General features: G+C 36.2%; 1 protein-coding gene across 8 annotated transcripts; it reads right to left on the reverse strand.

The window, feature by feature from the left end:
- Window positions 1-420: 420 nt before the first annotated feature.
- LOC110609352 lies at window positions 421-24339 on the reverse strand. Of its 8 annotated transcripts, none has more exons than XM_021748870.2 (5): window positions 24143-24339; window positions 23157-23361; window positions 3928-4279; window positions 1899-2963; window positions 421-903 (listed from the first exon to the last, which is right to left on the reverse strand). In XM_021748870.2, the coding sequence occupies exons 1-5, from the start codon at window positions 24232-24234 to the stop codon at window positions 746-748; spliced, it is 1872 nt and encodes a 623-aa protein (XP_021604562.1). In that variant the 5' UTR covers window positions 24235-24339; the 3' UTR covers window positions 421-745. The 8 variants fall into 8 exon arrangements, 6 of the variants coding, with proteins under 6 accessions (XP_021604562.1, XP_043814783.1, XP_021604564.1 ...); XR_006351626.1 differs by lacking the exons at window positions 23157-23361; window positions 24143-24339 and adding exons at window positions 1046-1253; window positions 8133-8835 and having other exon boundaries at window positions 760-952; XR_006351627.1 differs by lacking the exons at window positions 23157-23361; window positions 24143-24339 and adding exons at window positions 1046-1253; window positions 8133-8835 and having other exon boundaries at window positions 762-903.
- Window positions 24340-25162: the final 823 nt, after the last annotated feature.

A 25162-nucleotide genomic window follows, 5' to 3' on the forward strand; every position in this document is an offset into this window, starting at 1 on the left:
AACTTTTTCCGCTACATTGTTAAAAAAAAAAAAAAAAAAAAAAAAACTTTTTTCCGCTATACGGCGCGGGTATAGATCTAGTTTTGATATAAATTAGGAACAACAATAATTTATCCTTATTTATTTTCATATACAAGCTACATGGAAGAGTTAGAAAAATATATAAGCAATACAAAATTGGGATTTTGTTAGAAAGATTATATTTTTATTCTAAGTAATCTCTTCAGGGATCTTTAAATTTGCAATTGAACCCATACCATTTGCATGTTAGAAATATATAAGCAATTCAATTCCCATACAAAAATGAACACAACAAAACCATACCCCCTATTAACAGTGAGTGTCCTTTGGGGAAAAGAAGGCAAGACTCATTTGACATGCTGGGAACAGAAAATAAGATTTACCTCATAATGCTGGAGATCAAAAGAAGTGAAACCATTCCATCATTTCTTACTATTGTTTCTAACTGCCCAAAAATCTCAATATACAAACTTCAAAATGATGTTACAATTTACAAACACATTATCATAATTCCTATTAAAACCATGGGAAACATAAGAGATTTCAGGAGCAAAAGTTTCATTATCATTTTCATCTGCATTTTCCCATCGCATCGATTTCCATTTAGTGGAAACACAATTCATTGGGTTATATGTGCTACGTATAGCTTGTAAAATCTTGATTCCCACCTTCCTCCTAAGAAGCAATTAGCGATACAAGACTATTATATAACAAAAACAGGAAATCAGTTTTTTCTGGTTCCCATATTTACGCTAAGGTGAGACTTGGTCTGAGAGCGAGTCCTAGGAAGATGATTATGGAGAGAAACCTGCTGCGATTGCCTTTTGGAAGAAATTAATTTCTTCGTCTGGCCTTGAATATCTACCTTGTCCAAACCTCCACCTGCAAGTCACACCACCAATTGAAATCACTGCTGAGCTTTGGTGTGAAACTGCATCATGAATTAAAATGTTCACCAGACTAGTTTTGTCCTGGAATATGTTCCTAGAAGAGAGCAAATAACAAAGAGGGTTGTATAATCTACCGTTGACCACTAGCTGCCTTCTGTAATTGTAATCACAGCAGAGCTTTGGTGTGAAACTGCATCATGAATTAAAATGTCCACCAGACTAGTTTTGTCCTAGAATATGTTTCTAGAATAGAGCAAATACAACAAAAAGGATTGTATAATCTACAGTTGACCACTAGCTGCCTTCTGTAATTGTAAATCACTGCAGAGCTTTGGTGTGAAACTGCATCATGAATTAAAATATTCACCAGACTAGTTTTGTCCTAGAATATGTTCCTAGAATAGAGCAAATGCAACAAAAAGGGTTGTATAATCTACAGTTGACCACTACCTGCCTTCTTTAATTGTCCTGATTAAGAGATACATAACAGTCAACCAGATCTAATCTCTGTTTCTTTGGGTTAACTGATGGGTGCAGAGTGCAGACCCTTGCAATGCAGGGAGCTCCAGGCACTAGGATGTTTGATCTCTTTCAGAAGAAAGAACAGTAAACTAGGGATGCCCAATTTCACTTTTACCCGACCATAAGTTGAGAGAAGAGAAAGGCTGCACCCACCTATATGCAACTCTCTATCTCTCTCTCTTCAATGAAGACTGATAAGTAAATGAAAGGTTCAAAAATGAATGAAATTATTTTATAAAACAAATAAGATGGTCCTATTCATTTTGACTAAAATGTGAAGATCATCACTTATTTTTTTCAAAATGAATAAATGGAAAAATGAGAGACAGCATCTGCAAGAGGGACAAAATTGAGATGAGAAAAACCAAGTGCATGTTATATGATGACAAAGTTGAAATGAGAACTTGAAAGTATATCGTATGAAATAAAAGCAATTATAGGTAAGACCTGATTTCATTTACATACCTGCAGTTTGCTGGTTGGTTTGGACAAAAATAGGTGCCTGCTCTTCACTCCTGCCGCCAAGATTATCACTTTCACTATCAAGAGATGAAGTAACTGTTTTTTTCCTTTTTGCTGTACAGCCACTCTTCTTAGATATATCACCTTTTTCTTCGGAGTAATTTGATTCTGTTACTTGAGTCGACCTACTCTGTGCTTCCAAAGCTAGATATTCCTTTTCTTGTTGAAGTGCAGAACGAGTAAATCTTTTCCTGTTGGTAGAGGCGCTTAACTTCTGAGCATCAGCAGAGGACTTTATCTGAATATTGTCATTGGAAATTTCAGTAACTGCAAGATTTCCTTCAGAATAATCATCCACAGTTGTATGAGATGATTTATCCTGTGATGACTTAGCTAGATTTTCTTTTTCTCTACGAAGTGCTGAACGAGTAACCCTTTTTCCACCAGTTGAAGTCCTTAACTTTAGGTCATCAGCACTGTTCTTGATCTGCATATTGCCATTTGAAATTCCACTATCATTCTGATTTGCTGAGTTCATGGTCTCGTTTAACTTGGACCGACTTCTTCTACCTGTGGTGCATTCTGAGGTCTTATCTTCATTTGTCAATTCTAGATTCTTTGTTTCAGAGGACAATCCTGCAAGCTGCGACTTTGGTGAACCACTCCGACGAGTTAAAATGTGTGATTTTACCATCTCAACAGGTTCCGAAACAACTGGAAAAGGAGTAGCCAATACATCTGTTGAAAACTTGTCCTTCATAATAACCTTGTCACCGATAAATGGATTGAACAAGCTAGTTCCACCTATTGCAACACTCTTTGGAGTAATTTGCACTCGTGAGGCAAGAGCTGCACAAGCAGCAAGTGGACTGAGATGTGACCTATATTCTGAACGTTCTTCAATGGATGAAGTGAACATTGGTGGATCCTCAACTTCTGCTACCACATGTAGATTACTGGACCTCCTGGTTGTTCTTCTCACTGGAGTCTTCTGGTCGCAAGGAACTTTAGCACATGGAATGCTTATTTTGGCTGCAGCAACGGCCTTGCAGCTTTCCTTTTTATCTACTGTTCATAACCAGGAGCAAAGTAAAGACTTGAAGAATTTCAACATGTAACATGATCCATTTAGGATAATCGAAAAGCTAGGACATGAGCACCCAGAGGGTGTTTGTCTTAGCTCATAAGCTGTAACCAGCTTATACGCTCTACAAATAAGCCCACCCGTTACTTCTATAACATTTTAAGATTATAAGTTCAGCTTATAGGCTAAAAAAAAGTTCAGGGATAAGCTTTTTATTTTAGTGCTTATAAGCACTAAACTTGTAGACTGATTGGACTATACAAGTTACTACATTGCTCCCATATAATTTAAAATTTCACCACAAATCTTATTTAATATCTGTTTTAGTAACTTTAATAATAAATATTTTTATAAGATACTTATTACCAAACATGTCAACTGCTTACCAGCCACTTATAAGCATTTTAACGAAACACGAAATTGCTTAAAATTTCAAATGCTTATAATTTTCAAATAGCTTATAAGCACTTAGTTTTTAGAAGCTAATTTTTATAAACTAAGCAAACACCCTCCTAGAAGTTCTAATTTAGCTTCTACCTTCAGATGTTGAACAAAACATTGAAAAAATCTAGAGAATTTACCCCCATATGAATGCAGCATGAGGACTTAAACAAACCAGATAACAGTACACCATCTCATGTTACTAGCAAAACACTTGGAATGTTTAACAGATTGAGAATGTAATTACTCTACTGTGCAGACTATCTCTCATTGCAGCTCACCATAGGAAAAAAGCATATGACTGCTGTAATATTGTTACAGTATGGCTTGATGCTCCAGCCCAAACTCTTATGTCTATGATATTGTGTGATATCCTTCTCAGAGACCAGCTTCTTTACCCATTAAACTATTATATTTCCAAACTCCCACATGGATGAAAGATCTACAACTCTGATAAGGAGAAAAAAAAAAGGGAAATAAAGAAGCAAATTTGTTCTCAAAACTTACATATGCTGTTGCGTGCAGAGGCTTGTCCAATCCTCACATGAGTTGGTTTGGTAATTTCTGACTCGGATAGATCAGCTGAATTGCTGATATTTTTTATTTGTTTTTCTACCATTTTACTTAGGTCCATGTCATAGTTTCTATCCTCAATCAGATATGGAGGTGGACCAGAAGATTTCACATGTTTTTCAGATTTCAATAACACCGCAACAGTTGGGTAGACAGTGATGCTTTTCGTGGACAATTTCATGATTGAACTAGATGGGACTTTGATTCCATCTTCAAAATTTTGGTGAAGCCATTTGATTGTGAACATACATCTGCAGGGGCCCCTATAGTGCCTCACCCGGAAGACCTGTCAATTATGTATATTCGCACAATAATCAAATTAGAAGGATGGCTTTTGCCTGCATGACACATTCTGAAGTAACAAAGACAATAGAGCCACTAAAAGTTGGAATTATTAAGTGTCTCAAATATTAAGCATAATTTCTCAATGATTTGTTCATATTATCTCCCATTCTATAAGACTTGATGACTAAAGAAAGCACACATTTTCATGTTTTCTCAATTTTATCCACAACTTTATCCCACCCAATTGCCAAAGTTTGTTGCAATTTGTACTTTTTTTTTCCAACCTAACTATCACTTCATTTCCAACTGATTCATCACTACTGATCCAACCCCATCATTACCACTGATATCTCCAAAGTGATGCGGAACCCAGGATCTAACTAATGATCAAAAACCCCGTTACACAACTTGACAAAAAACAAGACAAAAATATTTTTGAGAAAATTACTCTACCACACCCCAACCAATGTAATTAGAAATGAAGCTACCACACCCCAACCAATGTAATTAGAAATGAAGATTATAGAGCGAAGGTTGCTCTACTGCACCCCTAACCAATCAATGTTATTAGAAATAAAAATTGCTCTACTACACCCCTAACTAACCAATGTGATTAGAAACATAGATAATCAAGCGATTCCAGCTTGAAAACGCCACAAGAAATTCTTGATAAGTTAACTAAATATGCAGGAGATCCATATTAGAAAGCTACAAGGTTAGACCCTGATAAATTACTAAATAATGTAGAAGAACCAAATATTATTCATAACATCGTCTTTATTGATTGTCTCCTTGTAGCTGCCGCCTTAAAGGAGTTTTTATAGCCTCTAAACCCTAATTATAGTGTAGGAAGGTGTAATTATAATATAGGAAGGATATCTAGTCAAATAGTCAAATCCGGATTACATTAAAGATCTTTTTCCTAAATTATCTTGGAGAAATCTCCTTCCTAAATGGACTGCACGAATTAGGTTTTTAATTTAGGCCAAATTAATTTAAAATAAATCTCACAAAATACTAAAATACCAAAATAACAAAATTTGCCTAAGTGCAATTCGACCATACATGCATTACGCGGTCTGAAATTGTTTTACGCATCCACATGTGCTGAAGAGTGTGTTGCTTATTTCCCTATTCTCCCATACTTCCCAAATATAGTTCTCATCTGTAAGTTTTGAATTCTTGAATTAAGCGATGGTAATTTGACTTGTCATGATTTGGATCTTTCCATATTAAATCTTTGAAGTGCAAATACTTCAATCCACAACTTCTTGTTGAAAAATCGTATCACTCTCGTGCTCGTATAAGTTCTCATCTCATAAGCCTTGATTAAATGGTGATAATTTGACTTGTCATAATTTGGAGCTTTCCCTATTAAAATTTTAAAGAGTGTGAATACTTTAATACACAACTTATTGTTGAAGAATCATGTCATTCTCGTACTAGTATCATTATTGAAGTGGAACCAGGATCAACTCGTGATAAAAAACTCTGTCATACAACTTGACAAAAATAAGGCAAAGATATCTTCCAGAAAGTTGCTCTACCACACCGCTAACCAACCAATATAATTAGAAACAAAAATTATGGAGCAAAAGTTGCTCTACTACACTCCCAACCAACCAATATGATTAGAAATGAAGATGATAGAGCGAAGATTGCTCTACTACACCTCTAACCAACCAATGTGATTAGAAATATAGATAATCAAGTGATTCCAACTTGAGAACGCTATAAAGTTGAACATTGATAAGTAGCTAAATAATGAAGAACCAAAGTATTATTCATAACATCATTTTTATTTATTATCTCCTTGTAGCTGCCACCTTAAAGGTGCTTTATAGCCTCTAAATCCTAATTCCAGTGTAGGAAGATGTAATTACAGTATAGGAAGGGCATCTAATCAAATAGTCAAACCGGATTACATTAAATATCCTTTTTCTAAATTATCTTGGAGAAATCTCCTTTCTAAATGGGTTGTACGAATTTGGCTTCTAATTTAGGCCAAATTAATTTAAAATAAATCCCACAAAACACTAAAATACCAAAATTGGCCTAAATGCAATTCGGCCATATATGCATTACGCAATCTGAAATTGTATTACGCGTCCATATGTGCTGAAGAGCGTGTTGCTTATTTCCTTATTCTCTCATACTGATACGGATCCAATAGGGCAAATTTCTAACAATGGTGTGGAGCAAACTTATGTCATTCAAATGGATCTAAAAGGAGTTCAAAATCATATGGGACAGATTTGGTGCAACACTTACAATCATAGGCTTAGGGAGCCTAATCAAACCTATGGGCTAACCCTTATGGCACAAGCCTCAAACCCACACGCACAAGTAGATATGGAATCCAAAGATTTGATAAACCCACCTCCTATGGCACCCCAAACTTAGAGAACCTGAAACACCAATGATCGAAGGATTTAGATGAGAATCTGACAAACGCCACAACGAATAGTTGATAAGTAAGCCAAGATTCCTGGTGCAATTGATGAAAGCAAATCCTTACTCTCACTCAAAGCAATACACGCCAAAGGCATGAGAAGAATTCTGAAATTTTGATTAAAAGCTGCCTCTTACAATTGTTTTTTATCCTTATATAGTAAGGAGAAAAACAAATAAAACCCTAAGACACTCTTCTTGGACCTGACTTAAACACATAAGGTCCAAATCCAATCACACACTAAAATAACACATAAGTTTTAAAACATAAGTCCAAAACATGGCCCAACACTCTAAAACTTAAAAGATAAAGTATGGCCAGAATACAAGCCCAAACAAAGCTAAAATAAAACAAGTGTTAAATAATAAAAATATAACAAGCCCATCATAACAAAGCTGAATCTTCACAAAAGCCTTACTTGATCTTCACTTTAGGCTTCCCTTTATGTAGTTTTAGCCCATAGGTTTGATTAGGCTCCCTAAGCCTATGATTGCAAGTGTTGCATCAAATCTGTCCCATATGATTTTGAACTCCTTTTAGATCTATTTGAATAACATAAGTTTACTCCACACCATTGTTAGAAATTTGCCCTATTGGATCCGTATCACATACTTCCCAAATATAGCTTATGATACGAGCACGAGAATGACACGATTCTTCAACAAGTTGTGGATTGAAGTATTCACACTTTTCAAATATTTAATATTGAAAGCTCCAAATTATGACAAGTCAAATTACAATGGCTTAATTCAATGCTTACGCGATGAAAACTATATTTAGGAAACATGGGAGAATAAGGAAATAAGAACACACTTCAGCACATGTGGACGCGTAAAACAATTTCAGATCTCGTAATACATATATGGCTGAATTGCACTTAGGCTAATTTATTTAATTTGGCCTAAATTAGAAATCAAATTCATGCAGCCCATTTAGAAAGGAGATTTCTCCAAAATAATTTAGAAAAAAAAAATCTTTAATATAATTCAGGTTTGACTATTTAACTAGATACCCTTTCTATATTGTAATTACACATTCCTATACTAAAATTAGAATTTGGAGGCTATAAAAACATCTTTAAGGTGGCAGCCACAAGGAAACAATCAATAAAGATGATGTTATGAATCCATTACTGAGCAACTTATCAAAGTTCAACCTTGTGGCATTCTAATATGGATCTCATCCATGCTTAGTGAACTTATCAAGAATTCCTTGTGGCATTCTCAAGCTGGAATCGCTTGATTATCTATGTTTCTAATCACATTGGTTGGTTAGGGGTGTAGTAGAGCAACCTTTGCTCCATAATCTTCGTTTCTAATCACATTGGTTAGTCAGGGTACAATAGAGCAACCTTCACTCTATAATCTTTGTTTCTAATCACACTGATTGGTACCCCAATTACCTCACAATACTTTCCAAAAGTGCGAAAGAAACTTTGCATCTCTATCTGACGCAATTGTCCTTGGCACTCCATGAAGTCGAACCACTTTGCATCTCTATTGAAGAACAAGTCAGCTACATTGATGGCATCATCAATTTTATGGCAAGGAATGAAGTGAGTCATCTTGCTAAACTTGTCGACAACAACAAATATGCTATCTCTACCATGCTTAGTCCTAGGTAAGCCAAGCACAAAATCCATAAAAATATCCATCCAATGTGAACTAGGAACAGGTAAAGGCATATAAAGACCATGAGCCATAGACTTAGACTTTGCATGTCTACATGCAATAAAAGAAGCACACACTTTCTCAACATTTTTGCGCATAGAAGGCCAATAAAAATGCTCAAATAAAGTGTCATAAGTCTTATGTACTCCACAATGCCCCATCAAACCCCCCACAATGAGATTCAAGCACAAGCAAATCACGCATAGAGCATCTAGACACACATAATTTCTTACCCTTAAATAAGTAACTATCATACTTATAAAAAGAGTTAAAAACTCTATGCTCACAAGCCACAAACACATTGCAGAAATCAGTATCATTAATGTACAAATCCTTAACATGCTCAAAACCAAGCAATTTAGAACTCAAAGCATTAATTAAAGCATACCTCCTAGACAAAGCATCTGCAACCGCATTGTCTTTCCCATGCTTATACTTAATCAGATACAAAAATTATTAAATAAACTCAACCCACTTACCATGCGTCTTTTTCAACTTGCATTGTCCCTTCAAGTACTTTAAGAACTCATGATCCGTATGTATCACAAACTTCTTGGGCAAGAGATAGTGTTGCCACACGTCCAGTGCTCTCACTAAGGCATATAACTCCTTATCATAGGTTGAGTAATTGACTTGTCATGATTTGGAGCTTCCCATATTAAATCTTTGAAGAGTAAATAATTCAATCCACAACTTGTCATTGAAGAATCATGTCATTCTTGTGCTTGTATCACCAAGTTTCATTTTGAAGCCCATTGTACATCAAAATTTTTAGCTATTTGGCCATATCATGTGGTTTTCTTCACCCACTTCTTAACCTCACCACCACCAAATCTTGATGTTGTTCAATGTCCAATGGGTGTAAATATGAATCTTCGGAGGTGTTTTTGATAGTGGTAGGATTGGATCCTAGTGGGTGGCAATGGAGGCATGGACAAGTTGGAAACAAAGTAGAACTAAGTAGGCAAAATTTTTTGGATACAATTGCAAGCTTTTGTAATTGAGATACAATTGCCAAAATAAAAGTTGAAGATAAAATTAAGAGAAACCCAAAAGGGTTTGGCCTTTTTGGGTCACTATTCCTTTCATAAATCATGATAAGGAACTACAATTAGTAAAAGTCTCACCGACGCAAAAAAGATTGAATTACAAGCATTTGAAGACAATGTATGGCATATTCAAATTCCATTACAACAGCATATTAACAAGTCTTATTTCGAGGAAAAGGGTGTTCCAAACCCCAATGCACTACAGTTCCTACATTGCAGCCTCTAACAAGGCTAGATGTATGTTGTTCTTCTTTTGCATTGGACTGAATCTATTTTCACGATCTCCAAGTAAATATTAAAATATCAAATAAACTTATTGAGGAAACACCCTCAACAAACTGTAATAATAAAAAAAGCAAAACTATTGACTAACATAGAAGATTCCTAATTAGGAGGATTTAGACTTTTAGGATTCTAACTAAACTTGATTATAAGGATTTTATTTGTAGGCTTGATTATAGGATTTTATTTTTATTATAAATATTCCTAAATTAGGTTGATTCTTTATGTATAAATTCTCAAACCTTGTAAAAATCAATTCAATTAGAATAGAATTAAAAATTTCCCCCAAAATTATGCATGGTATCATAGCTTTTGCCTGATTTAGGATTCCAGTTCAATTTTAGACTTTCAAAATCCTAGATAACTAAATTTCATACTCACCTACCTAGACCCATCATTTTTCATCACCGCCTACTCCACTGGAGTCGCAGCCCCTTCGTCGACCATCTGCCAGCCTCCGATAGTCGAAATCTCAGCGCGTGTGACTCACACACCACCCTCCCTCAGCACATGAGCTTGTTTCCGAGGTAGATCTTCACGCCCGAACCTCATCGTTGCCTCTAGACCTCTCTTTCCGGCCTGTTCCTATTGTTTCTTGCTGGATTTAGTGTTGATTGGGTATTTTGTTGGTGCGGGCAGCCTCCTGTTGCAGCTGTTTGGGTAATCCTTTTGCTTTTTTGCTGCTCTCATTTATGGCAGAAGCAAAAAGAATTCTTTGCTAAGTAGGGTGTTGATAGGTTTTGTTTTAGTTGGGCAATCTCTTTTCCGTTGTTGTGGTTGTTTGTTGTTGTTTTCTAACATGTCGTTCCTTGTTAGTGCTCCATGGATTATTGATTCTAATGCAAATAGACACATGACAGACTCCTCTAAACGCTTCCTTATTTACCTTCCATATCTACAAAAGGACACAGTCTGAAAAGCCGATTGTTCTTTCGTTCCTATCTCTAGAACCAGATCAATTGTTAGTACTTCCAATATTAAACTATCCTCTGTTCTCTACATTCCTCGTTTCCCTATTAACCTTTTATCTGTTAGGCTCTTATTAAAACTCTTAACTGTAAAATTGAGTTTTTTTTTATGACTAGTGTGTTATTCAAGACCTAGGACCTTTAAACTAGGAAGAAAATTGGCTATAGTAGATTACACAATTGCTTATATATATTGGAAAGAAAATTGGGTTTAACTTCACCTCGAGCTCTTTTTGGAAGAAATCAGGATGTGAACTAGGAAATCTTACAATGGCATCGACGATTAGGACACTCATCATTCTTTATTTTAGAGAAACTTTATCCTAATTTATTTTCTAAGGCGCATGATTTTTTAGTTTGTAATGCTTGTGAATATGCTAAACATATAAAAGCCTCTTCTCCCACAAGTAACAATAGAAGTACGATCCTTTTGTGACTATCTATTTTGACATTTAAGGACCTACTCAAACGGTCTCATTATCTGGTAATCGTTGGTTTGTTACTTTTATTGATTACTGCACTCGCATAACTTGGATTTATTTGATAAAAGGAAAAAGTGATGTGGTTTCTTGCTTTTAATCTTTTTACAAGATGATTTGTACTCAAGTTGATGTTAAGATAAAAGTTTTGAAAACTGAGAATGGCATATAGTACATGGATAGTTGTTTTTCTATTTATCTAGAGTCTAATGGGATACTACATCAAACTAGGTGTCCTTACATTATTGTCCAAAATGATATTGCTGAAAAAAAAAAAGGCACCTGTTGGAAATAGACAGATCTTTCTACTACATCAAACTAGTTGTCCTTACATTAGTATCCAAAATGATATTGTTGAAAAAAAAAAAAAAAAGAGCACTCGTTGGAAATGACCAAATCTCTCCTTTTCACCATAAATCTTCTAAAAACCTATTGGGGAAATACAGTGTTAACCGTAGCTTATCTCATTAATAGTGTTGACTTATTTGCTAATCCTAACTGATTCTAAGGATATGATTTGATATGATTTGATTAGGATCCTTAATTATCTCTGTAATTATTATTTAATTATTTGCTTCCTGTTTAGATATAATTCTTTGTATATAAATAGTCATATAAACCAATTGTAAAGATTAAGAGTGAAATACAAGAATTTTCTAAATTTTTCCAAAAATCTTCATGGTATCAGAGCCTTTTCCTGATTTTAGGGTTCAAATTTAATTTTTTCTCCGATGCCGAAAAAGCCCGCACGTGAGGCTCACGCGCCTCCCTTTCCCAGCGTGTGACCAATCGCCTAATGCTGCTTCGCGGCTCCGATCACTTTGGCGACGATTCCGACCATCTTTTCGGCCTTCCGTGCCGCTACCCGGTCCTTTAGTGAATCGATTGAGCTCTCTTGTGTGTACAACCTTGGGTACCTCCTATTCTTTCACGATTCACAAATCTTTACCATGGCAGAAGGTAAAAGGATCTCGATTCCTAACTCTGATTCCTCGTCCTCCGGTGCCACATCTAACTTTGTAAAGTCAGCTAATGCTTCCTCTCTTAATAATGTTCCATGGATTATCAATTCTGGTGCGAATAGACACATGACAGGCTCTTCTAAAGGCTTTCTCAATTATTTTCCTTCTCTAACCAAAGATAGTGTCAGAATTGCTTATGGCTCTTTTACTCCCATATCCGGAACAGGTTCTGTTATTTGCACATCCAACATTAAATTATCATCTGTCCTACATGTTCCCCACTTTCTTGTCAACCTTTTATCTGTCAGTGCTATTACCAATGCCCTTAATTGTAAAATTGAATTATTTCCTGATCATTGTGTTATTCAGGATCTTCACACAGGAAAGAGGATTGGCAATGGTAGGCTGCATGATGGCTTATATATGTTGGAGGGTGATCCAGGTTCTTCGATATCTCAAGCCTGTTTTGGAGAAAATAAGGATGTCAATCAGGAAATAATACAGTGGCACAGACGGTTAGGGCATCCATCATTTTTTTGCCTTAGAAAAACTTTATCCTAATTTGTTTGCTAGACCTCAGTTTGATTCTCTATTTTGTGATGCTTGTGAGTATGCTAAACACACTAGAACATACTATCCTTTGAGTCATAATAAAAGTCAAATTCCTTTTGCGACTATTCATTCTGTTATTTGGGGGCCTACTCAAACTGTCTCCTTGTCTGGTAATCAATGGTTTGTCACCTTTATTGATTGTTGCACTCGAATGACTTGGGTCTATTTGATTAAAGCTAAAAGTGATGTCTTTTCTTGTTTTCAATCCTTTTATAAAATGGTTTGTACTCAATTTGATACTAAGGTAAAAATTTTGAGAACCGACAATGGAAGAGAATACATGGATAGTAGCTTTTCTGCTTATTTGGAGAGTAATGGGATAGTACACCAGACTAGTTGTCCTTATACCAGTGCTCAAAATGGCGTTGCTGAGAGGAAAAATAGGCATTTATTGGAGGTAGCTCGATCTCTTATGTTCACCATGAATCTACCCAAAGCATATTGGGGAGATGCAATTCTTGCATCTGCTTATCTTATCAATAGAATGCCTCTCAAGACCCTTGACTTTATGAGTCCTTTGGCGGTTCTACAAGGGAAGAATTCATACATTGTTCCACCAAAAGTATTTGGGTGTGTTTGCTTTGTCCATACTAGGACAACAGGAAAATTGAATCCCAAGACCCTTAAATGTGTGTTTGTTGGGTATTCTCCAACACAGAGGGGATACAAGTGTTATCATCCTCCCTCTAGAAAATACTTAGTTAGTATAGATGTTACCTTCCGAGAAACTGAACCCTACTTCAGTACCACCCACTCACCTCTTCAGGGGGAGAATAATGAGCAAGAAGAAGTGATCCCGAATTTTGTGAAGTAGGGTATTCTCCAACTAGGACAGCAGGAAAATTGGATCCCAAGACCCTTAAATGTGTGTTTGTTGGGTATTCTCCAACACAGAAGGGATACAAGTGTTATCATCCTCCCTCTAGGAAATACTTAGTTAGTATAGATGTTACCTTCCGAAAAACTGAACCCTACTTCAGTACCACCCACTCACCTCTTCAGGGGGAGAATAATGAGCAAGAAAAAGTGATCCCGAATTTTGTGATTCTGAATGATATGGTTCAACTAGAAAGTTTGAGTTCTAGTAGACAGGGGGAGATGTCCAATCAGGGAGAGAGAACTAGTCGTTTGGATAAGCCAGTTTTGAGAAGGTATTCGAGGAGAGACAAGGCAGAAGAAGCCATTAAGCAGTCTACTCAGAGTCAAGAATCTTCTCCTGGTGAGTTACCCAGTCATGAATCTTCTTCTGGTGAGTTACCCACAACTCTTGAATGTTTCAATAACTTAGATAAACCTATTGCACAAAGAAAAGAGGTCAGACCTTGTACTAAACACCCTATTTCTAACTTTGTTTCTTATGAATCTTTATCTCCTTCCTATAGAGCCTTTGCCTTGTCTATTTACTCTGTGTCTATTCCACAGGATTGGAAGAAAGCTCTTGTAGATCCTAAATGGAAGAAAACAATGATTGAAGAGATGAAAGCATTGGCTAAAAATGAGACTTGGAAGCTTGTCACTCTCCCACCTGAGAAGAAACTCATTGGCTGTAAATGGGTGTTCACAGTGAAACACAAAGCTAATGGCACAATTGAACAGTTTAAGGCCAGATTGGTTGCTAAAGGATTCACCCAAACCTATGGAGTGGATTACCAAGAGACATTTGCCCCAGTTGCAAAAATGAACTCAATCAGAGTTCTGTTATCCTGCGCAGCCAACTTGGACTGGGACTTACAACAGTTTGATGTGAAGAATGTTTTCCTCCATGGAGATTTAGAGGAAGAAGTGTTCATGGAAATTCCTCCTGGGTTCGCTGATGAGAAGACACAAGGAAAGGTGTGCAGGATAAAAAAAGCTTTGTATGGGCTAAAACAATCTCCTAGAGCTTGGTTTGACAGGTTTAACAGAGCCATGATGTCCTTTGATTACCAACAAAGCAATGTTGATCACACTCTGTTTATCAAACATCACAAGGGTAAGATCACCCTTCTTATTGTTTATATTGATGATATAGTGGTAACAGGCAATGACAAAGAGGAAATGACTCAACTAAAGAAGTTGTTAGCTCAGGAATTTGAAATTAAAGATCTAGGAAAACTGCAATATTTCCTAGGTATCGAGGTGGCTAGATCAGAAAAAGGAATTTTCATTTCCCAAAGAAAGTACATTCTGGATCTGTTGGAAGAAACTGGTATGATGGGGTGTAAACCAGCAGAATCTCCCATTGAAAGTAATCACAAGCTGAAAGCAGCAACTGGTGAGTCCGTGGATATTGGAAGATACCAGAGATTGGTAGGAAGGTTGATTTATCTCTCACACACTCAACCGAATATAGCCTATGCTGTTAGCCTAGTCAGCCAATTCATGCATGACCCTCGCGAGACTCATATGCAAGCTGTACTTCGCAGCTTAAGATACCTAAAGTCTGCGCCAGGAAAAGGGCTTCTTTACTCCAAACATGGTTACCTCCGAGTTGAAGCTTTTACAGATGCAGATTGGGCAGAATCTCTCGATGACAGGAGATCCACCTCTGGCTACTGCACAGTTGTGGGAGGGAACCTTGTCACCTGGAGGAGCAAAAAACAAAGTGTTGTTGCTCGGTCAAGTGCTGAAGCAGAATACAGAGCAATGGCCCAAGGTGTGTGTGAACTCTTATGGTTACAGAAGTTATTGGAGGAGTTGAGGTTGTTCGAGAGAGACAAGATAACTTTATATTGTGACAATAAAGCTACTATAAGTATAGCACAAAATCCAATCCAACATGACCGGACGAAGCACATTGAAATTGATTGGCACTTCATTAAAGAAAAATTAACAGACGGTGTCTTGAGCCTAGTTCATGTGACTTCTACTGGGCAACTTGCATATGTGTTTACTAAAGGGCTCAACAACAAGAGCTACCATAATCTGATTTGCAAGTTGGGCATGTGCGACATCTTTGCACCAACTTGAGGGGGAGTGTTGACTTATTTGCTAATCCTAACTGATTCTAGGGATATGATTTGATTTGATTTGATTTGATTAGGATCCTTAATTATCTCTGTAATTATTATTTGATTATTTGCTTCCAGTTTAGATATAATTCTTTGTGTATAAATAGTCATATAAACCAATTGTAAAGATTAAGAGTGAAATACAAGAATTCTCTAAATTTTCCCAAAAATCTTCAAATAGAATGTCTCTTAAAGCACTTGTCTTTAAAAGTCCTTTAGAGGTTCTACAAGGAAAAAAATGCTTATACTGTTCCACCAAAGGTGTTTGGGTGCATGTGTTTTGTTCTTGAAACAGTGATGAAAAAAGAAAGAGAGAAAGAGAGTTTGAGAGAAAGATGCTTGATGATTCCCCTTAAGCCAATTGGGATATATATACTACTTATATGAATAAATTAATTCTCTAATTATAACCTAATCATATCACAATCATATCAAACAATCATATCCCAATTATATATTAAATCACTATAAATCTAGACTATTTACAAAAGTATATCAACACTACCCCTCAAGCTGGAGCGTACATGTCATATACTCCAAACTTGTTACAATTTATATTCAATTTGTGAACTCCGAAAGAGTTTTGTGAAAATATCAGCTAGTTGATCATTTGAGTTGACAAAGCTAATATAAATGTATCTCGACTTAATCTCGTTGGCTGTAAATGGGTGTTCACAGTGAAACACAAAGCTGATGGCACAATTGAACGGTTTAAGGCCAGATTGGTTGCTAAACGATTCACCCAAACCTATGGAGTGGATTACCAAGAGACATTTGCCCCAGTTGCAAAAATGAACTCAATCAGAGTTCTATTATCTTGCGCAGCCAACTTGGACTGGGACTTACAACAGTTTGATGTGAAGAAAGCTTTCCTTCATTGAGATTTAGAAGAATAAGTGTTCATGGAAATTCCTCCTAGGTTCGCTGATGAGAAGACACAAGGAAAAGTGTGCAAGTTAAAAAAGGCTTTATATGGGCTAAAACAATCTCCCAGAGCTTGGTTTGACAGGTTTAGCAGAGCCATGATGTCCTTTGGTTATCAACAAAATAATGCTAATCACACTCTGTTTATCAAACATCATAAGAGTAAGATCACCCTTCTTATTGTGTATATTGATGATATAGTGGTGACAGGTGATGACAATGAGGAAATGGCTCAACTAAAGAGGTTGTTGGCTCAGAAATTTGAAATTAAAGATCTGAGAGAACTGCAATATTTCCTAGGTATCGAGGTGGTTAGATCAAAAAAATGAAATTTCATCTCTCAAAGAAAGTACATTCTAGATCTTTTGGAAGAACTAGTATGATGGGGTGTAAACCAGCAAAATCTCCCATTGAAAGTAATCACAAGCTAGAAACAGGAACTGGTGAGCCCATGGATATTGGAAGATACCAGAGATTGGTAGGAATGTTGATTTATCTCTCACACACTCGAACGGATATAGCCTATGCTGTTAGCTTAGTCAGCCAATTCATGCATGACCCTCGCGAGACTCATATGCAGGTTGTACTTCGCATCTTGAGATACCTAAAGTCTGCGCCAGGGAAAGGGTTTCTTTACTCCAAACATGATCACCTCCAAGTTGAAGCTTTTACAGATGCAGATTGGGCAGGATCTCTCAATGACAGGAGATCCACCTCTGGCTACTGCACAGTTGTGGGAGGAAACCTTGTTACCTGGAGGAGCAAAAAATAAAGTGTTGTTGCTCGGTCAAATGCTGAAGCAGAATACAGAGCAATGGCCTAAGGTGTGTGTGAACTCTTATGGTTGCAGAAGTTATTGATGGAGATGAGGTTGCCCAAGAGAGATAAGATAACTTTGTATTGTGACAATAAAACTGCTATAAGTATAGCACAAAATCCAGTCCAACATGACCGGACGAAACACATTGAAATTGATCGACACTTTATTAAAGAAAAATTAACAGACGGTGTCTTGAGCCTAGTTCATGTAACTTCTACTGGGCAACTTGCGGATGTGTTTACTAAAGGGCTCAACAACAAGATCTACCATAATCTGATTTGCAAGTTGGGCATGTGCGACATATTTGCACCAACTTGAGGGTGAGTGTTAACTTATTTGTTGATCCTAGCTAATTTTAGGGATATGATTTGATTTGATTAAGGTCCTTAATTATCTCTGTAATTATTATTTGATTATTTGCTTCCTGTTTAGATATATTTCTTTGTGTTTAAATAATCATGTAAACCAATTGTAAAGATTAAGAGTGAAATACAATAATACTCTCAATTTTCCAGAGATTCTTCAAAGATATATTGTTTCCCTCTAAGGAATAGAAAAGATGAAGTTTGAATTATGAAAGCTCATGGTGGATGTGATGTGAGGCACATATCTTGGGAAGATTACTAACAAGTATTGGCCTATATGGCTCTTAAAGCAACAATAGAAGCACACTTTAGGATGGATAAAATAATGATTGAATAGGTGGTTGAGCTCTTGCTGATGGCACCTTAAATTGTTAATATTTGTTAGGAAGGCTTTTGTTCTGTTATAGGTTATAGGAAGTAAATATGTTAATATAGGAAGTAAATATTGATAGATGGGTTAGTTACTTAATCTTAGGGATTGTATAATCATAGACTTGATTTTCCTTCATGTTTAGATATCGTCTCTCTTGTATAAATAGGTTGTAATCTCTATTGTTATATACAACAAATATTATGCTTTTACATAGTATCAGAGCTTTTCTCGTACAGATTTAATTTTTTTCTCCCTCGTCAATTTTTAAATTTTTTTTGGAGACTTAGGGCTCTGTTCATTTGGGTTACCCATAAAGGGTAACATTTGGATCTCACCGTCGCTGGGGTTGCCACACCGTCCCCTTGTCAGATCTGAGGTTTGTTTGCCGTTCGGGTGTTGGGTGGAGGTGTTTTTTTGGTACTGTTCATATTCGGGTGCTGTTTATCGGTACTGTTTATCGACACTGTTCATCGGTACTGTTCACAGGTACTGTTTATCGGTACTGTTCACGAGTATTATTCTACAGAATAAGAATCAGCGCACACAAATGGCGTATATGGCAGTTGAGGACCCTTCAGATCAGGGGATTTTGATATCTGCATATGAGTATTTCATCCAATACCAGGTATCTCTGAAATCCTCTAATTCCTCCTCTATCACTGCAATTGCCGAGTCAGGTAACTCTACTGCATGTCTTGTGTCTTCATCCTCCAAATGGGTTATTGATTCTGGAGCTACCGATCATATGTCAGGTAATTCTATCCTTTTGTCCAATCTTGAGTCTCATGCATCGCCTTCTTATGTTACTTTTACTGATGGTACTAAATCTTTTATCATGGGTTCTGATCATGTCAACTTAACCCCTTCTCTTTTTGTCTCCTCTGTGTTATGTCTCCCTAAGTTCGCATTTAATTTGCTTTCTGTTAGTAAACTCACTCGTGCATTGAATTGTTGTGTCTTATTCTTTCCTGATCATTGTATTTTTCAGGATCTTTCGACAAAACAGATTATTGGTAGAGGGCGTGAGTCAGAGGCTCTCTACGTCTTGGATCAGCAACTACCTAGATCTCTTGCATGTTCCCTACGTTTAACACCTTTTGATGTTCATTGTCGTTTGGGGCAACCTTCTCTCTCGACTTTGAACAAGTTATATCCATAGTTTCATTCTTTGTCTGTTTTAGATTGTGAGTCTTGTCAATTTGCCAAACATCATCGTTTACCTTCAGTGTCTCGAGTCAATAAACGGGCTTCGTCCCCCTTTGAGTTAGTACATTCAGATGTTTGGGGTCCTTGTCCTACTGTGTCTAAGTCTGGCTTTAAGTACTTTGTTACTTTTGTTGATGACTTCTCTCGTACTACTTGGTTATTTTTAATGAAGAGTCGTTCAGAATTATTTTCTATCTTTTGTGCGTTTCATGCTGAAATCCAAACCCAATTCAATATTCCCATTCGTATGTTGCAAAGTGATAATGCTATAGAGTATCTCTTTGAGGAATTTCAATCTTATTTGTTACAAAAAAGGATTCTTCATCAGTCCTCTTGTGTTGACACTTCTTCACAAAATGGAGTTGCCGAAAGAAAAAATCGACATCTTCTTGAAGTAGCCAGAGCTCTCTTATTCCAAATGAAAGTACCTAAATATTTCTACTGTGTCTAAGTCTGGCTTTAAGTACTTTGTTACTTTTGTTGATGACTTCTCTCATACTACTTGGTTATTTTTAATGAAGAGCTGTTCAGAATTGTTTTCTATCTTTTGTGCGTTTCATGCTGAAATCCAAACCCAATTCAATATTCCCATTCGTATGTTGCAAAGTGATAATGCTATAGAGTATCTCTCTGAGGAATTTCAATCTTATTTGTTACAAGAAGGGATTCTTCATCAGTCCTCTTGTGTTGACACTCCTTCACAAAATGGAGTTGCCGAAAGAAAAAATCGACATCTTCTTGAAGTAGCCAGAGCCCTCTTATTTCAAATGAAAGTACCTAAATGTTTTTGGGCTGATACTGTATCCACGGCTTGTTTTTTGATCAATCGCATGCCTTCCTCCATCCTTCATGGTGATATTCCTTATAATATTTTGTTTCCCACTAAATCTTTGTTTTCTATTGAGCCACGTATCTTTGGGTGTACTTGTTTTGTTCGTGATGTTCGTCCACAAGTTACTACATTGGATCCCAAATCACTCAAATGTGTCTTTCTTGGCTACTCTCGACGTCAGAAAGGGTATCGTTGTTTTTCTCCTGATCTGAATCGGTATCTTGTGTCTGCGAATGTAACATTCTTTGAGTCCACTCCATTTTTTCCGCCATCATCTGTTTATAACACTCAAGGGGAGGAAGATGACCTCTTATTATACATTGTTCGCTCTCTGTCTCCTCATACTACTCCTACACCTTTCGCTCATGTGCCAGGTCGCCCTCCCATCTTTCATGTGTATTCCAGACACTTAGAGGACTCTGACCCCGCTCCACTACCCGCTTCTTCGTTGACAGATCCTGCTCCCACTGATCCTTCACTGTCTGATTTGGATTTGCCCATTGCTCTTCGCAAAGGTAAACGTACTTGCACTTATCCTATTTCAGCTTGTGTCTCTTATGATCAATTATCCTCTTCTTCTCGTTGTTTTGCTACTGCTTTAGATTCTATTTCAGTTCCCAAAACTGTTATTGAGGCTTTGTTCCATCCTGGTTGGCGTGCTGCAATGGAAGAGGAAATGATGGCCCTTGACACTAATAGTACTTGGGAGTTGATGTCCTTGCCCCCAGGAAAGCGAGCTATTGGGTGCAAATGGATGTTTGCAGTGAAAGTAAATCTTGATGGATCTGTTGCTCGCCTCAAAGCCCATTTAGTGGCCAAAGGTTATGCACAAACTTATGGAGTTGACTATTCTAATACATTTTCCCCAGTTGCCAAGCTCACATCTGTTCGATTGTTTATTTTCTTGGCAGCTACACATGATTGGCCTTTGCATCAACTGGATATTAAAAATGCTTTTCTTCATGGTGATCTTCAGGAGGAGGTTTATATTGAGCAACCACCTGGTTTTGTTGCTCAGGGGGAATCAAACAAGGTTTGTAGATTTCGAAAATCCCTTTATGGCTTGAAACAGAGTCACCGGGCATGGTTTGGCAGATTTAGTGAAGTGGTGCAACAGTTTGGAATGAAGATGAGTAAGTGTGATCACTCAGTGTTTTATAGAAATTTTGATAGTGGAGTAATTCTGCTTGTAGTATATGTGGATGATATCGTTATCACAGGAAGTGACATTGCTGGCATCACATCCCTAAAATAATTTTTTAAAACACAGTTTCATATAAAGGATTTGGGTTCATTGAAATATTTCTTGGGAATCGAAGTTATGTGGTGTAAGAAAGACATCTTCTTGTCTCAAAGAAAATATGTTCTTGATTTGTTAGCAGAATCAGGAAAATTGGGTGTTAAGCCTTGTAGTGCCCCAATGACCCCTAACCTTCAACTTACCACAGAAGACAGTGAGCTATTTGCAGATCCTGAAAGGTATAGAAGATTAGTTGGCAAGCTGAATTATTTGACGGTGACTCGTCCTGATATTGCATATTCAGTGAGTGTGGTAAGTCAGTTTATGTCCTCTCCTACTGTTGCCCAGTGGGATGTTTTGGGACAGATTCTTTGTTACCTTAAAGGGGCCCCAGGGCGAGGGCTATTCTATGGCAACTATGGGCACTCAAATATTGAATACTTTTCTGATGCTGATTGGGCAGGCTCAAAGGTTGATAGGAGGTCAATTACTGGGTTTTGTGGAAGGTAACTTAGTCTTATGGAAAAATAAGAAGCAAAATGTGATCTCCCGTTCCAGTGCTGAATCTGAATATTGAGCCATGGCACAAGCCGTTTGTGAAGTTTTGTGGGTACGTCAACTATTAGAAGAAGTTGGGTTCACAAATTCGATGCCTGCTAAGTTGTGGTGTGATAATCAAGCAGCTATCCACATTGCCTCTAATCCAGTATTTCACGAGAGGACTAAACACATCGAGATTAATTGTCATTTTGTTCATGAAAAGGTCCAACAAAAGATAATATCAACAGGACATATCCGAACTGGAGAACAATTAGGAGATATCTTCACTAAAACTCTAAATGGAACTCGAGTTGACTATATATGTAACAAGTTGGGCATGATTAATATTTATGCTCCAACTTGAGGGGGAGTGTTATAGGTTATAGGAAGTAAATATGTTAATATAGGAAGTAAATATTGATAGATGGATTAGTTACTTAATCTTAGGGATTGTATAATCATAGGCTTGATTTTCCTTCCTATTTAGATACCGTCTCTCATGTATAAATAGGTTGTAATCTCTATTGTGATATACAACAAATATTATCTTTTTACATGTTCAAGGGATAAAGCATTGATGAGATTAACAGTTGTAGAGGAAATTGTCAGGATATGCAAGTGTAAGTGAATGAGAATCAATCTCACACTAGAAAGACAAAGATTAAGCAAAGAACTTATATGTGGATAGGACCCATGAACTTATTGCCATTACAGTTTTTAATGGGTTGCAACATCAAATCTATGTATAAGGATCTTCTTTAGGACTCGCACAATTCCTCCCTCATTTTAGGCACTTTCTCCCCACATGTTTCACAACTATGTTTCTAAACCAAATAAAAGAACACTTATGTTGTTATCAAATAGCATACACCATGTGAAATTGTTAATATGATAAGTAAGCCCCTTCACACCCAAAGTGAAAAATAATGGAAAGTGATATTTTTTTGGTATAAGCCAACTGTAATAAGGAAGTAATTGATGTCACTTCTAATTATACTAATGATTCTCCTCATAGACATGCTTTATTGCATCTATATGCATTGTATGAGAAGTCCCTGGAGCACCTTAGCAACAGCATCATGATAACTTCAGTATATAGGAAGGTGATATATACCTTTTCCACCTTAGCATCATAGAAAAGGCTACCAAGTCCTGACTTATTGGCAGCAAGGACATGCTCACCCTCTTTTACACGAGAACAGTCATCACCTTTAAGAGGAACAGAACGGAACCGTAATTGATTCAGTACTTCTTCCTTGTCCAAGAACTCAACTCCTGAATCTTGCCCAAAGTCAACGAATAGACCATCCCCAACAGAGCTGCGGATGGAATCAGCAGCCAAAGTCAAAATTTTGTTTGAACTTCTGATTATTTTAAGCCCAAATTTAATCCAAATAAAGCAAGTAGCCTGATTAAGGAAACCAGAAGTTTGGAAAGAGTAAAATATCAAAGGAAACTCACTTAATAGGATTATAGGAATTACTAGACAAATAAATCAAATTGAATAGATATACATAATAAGCACACATGATGAACTATTACTGTTATTCAATTAAGTAAGAAAGAAACAGATAATAAGTACCCAATCTTATCTTTGAATTCCAATGAAGAACTCATAGAGTAGAATAACATCGTGAGTAAACCACATTGCATGTATCAGTAACTCAAAAAGGGTTAATTAAAAGATAAGATTTTGAATTATTATTATACCAGATGATCAAATCAATCACTGATGAGAAATAAAAGATAAAGACATTAAATTGATATTATACCAGATGATCATTCTAACCACTGATGAGATTGATGTCAAACAAAAAAATAGAATAACAAAAAAAATTAACGTATAGCACAACAAATGATGAAGTTCAAATTTCCCAATTTTGTTTAGCATTCCATCAACCCATTTCTTAGTAAAAATTTCCATGATCATCAACATAGAGGTTCAGTAATGGCCTCCAGTATAACAATCTTCAGACTAAACCAATACTCGTCTGTTTACCCCCGAAAGAAAAAAGCATATTCCCCCAACAGTGCACCATTGCCGATTGAAGTTGTGGATCATACAGAAAAGCTGGATAACAAAGGCAGAAGAAGGCTGACCTGAGGGAAACTCGACAAGGATGCCAAGATGAGTCCTCTTTGCGCTTCGATTCGAGTTCACAGTCGCTCTGAGCTGCGGCGGGAGTGGCCATTTGTACTGGAGGATGGTAGGTGAGTTTGTGAATGGAGAATGATTTTGTGAATTAGTGGTTTTAGCCTGGCAGTGGGCACGGTTCTTGGGCTTTAAACCGAACCAAAAAACCATAAGGAATAAGATAATTTCCATCAGGAATTAAATCGTTCACAACACTTCAATGGCGGATTTAATATGAAAATGAATGAAATTTAGTGTAATAAACTTAAAAGTAAATGCTATTGAACCCGCAGATTTACCCGTGGTATGTGTATCTCAATGAATATAAAAAATTTCATATCCTATTCTCTCAATTTTTTATTTTCAGTTAAAAAAAATATTATTAATTTTCGTTTAAAGTAATTTTATAAAAATTTAATTAAATCGAATTTTTTCATAAAATTTTTATTTAAAATAAAAGAATTTTTTATTTAAAATTTTATTTTATATAATATAAAATTATAAATAATTTTATAAGAATTTATTTAAATTTTTTTTTATAAAATTATTTATACTAAACAAGATATAAAGGAAATATATATCGATATATTGAATGGAATGTGCTTGGAAATATATATCTATATATTGAATTGAATGTGCATAAGTTAATTAGAGTGAACACGGCTCTTAGACTTTGAATCGGATCAAAGAAAAAACTGAAAGAATAATATTTATATTGAATTTATCCTTTAATGGAACCTTACGTTTTTAATCGATCGATTTAATATGAATACAAATTAATTTTAATTCAATAAACTAAAGGTATATGTGATTAAGAAAACTATATATCTCCATATTGAATTGAACATAACTATGTTAGCTATAGAGTGAAGATGGTTATTAGAAGTGAATGAAACTGAAAATTTTAATATTTTTTTATATAAAAAACTACTCACATTTTTTAAATTACTTAAAATTATTTTTGATATTGCTAAAAATAAAATGAA

This window comes from Manihot esculenta, chromosome 8 (assembly GCF_001659605.2).
Source record: "Manihot esculenta cultivar AM560-2 chromosome 8, M.esculenta_v8, whole genome shotgun sequence".
Taxonomy (NCBI): domain Eukaryota; kingdom Viridiplantae; phylum Streptophyta; class Magnoliopsida; order Malpighiales; family Euphorbiaceae; genus Manihot; species Manihot esculenta.

Excerpts from the sequence above, each read along its gene's own strand:
- LOC110609352 (XM_043958845.1), bottom strand. The coding sequence starts at position 8,741 with ATGTTAAGGATTTGTACATTAATGATACTGATTTCTGCAATGTGTTTG. Across the intron at positions 4,280-8,132 it reads CTTTTGGAAAGTATTGTGAG|GTCTTCCGGGTGAGGCACTA; the intron begins GTAATTGGGGTA and ends CATAATTGACAG. Across the intron at positions 904-1,898 it reads AACCAACCAGCAAACTGCAG|GTGGAGGTTTGGACAAGGTA; the intron begins GTATGTAAATGA and ends TGTGACTTGCAG.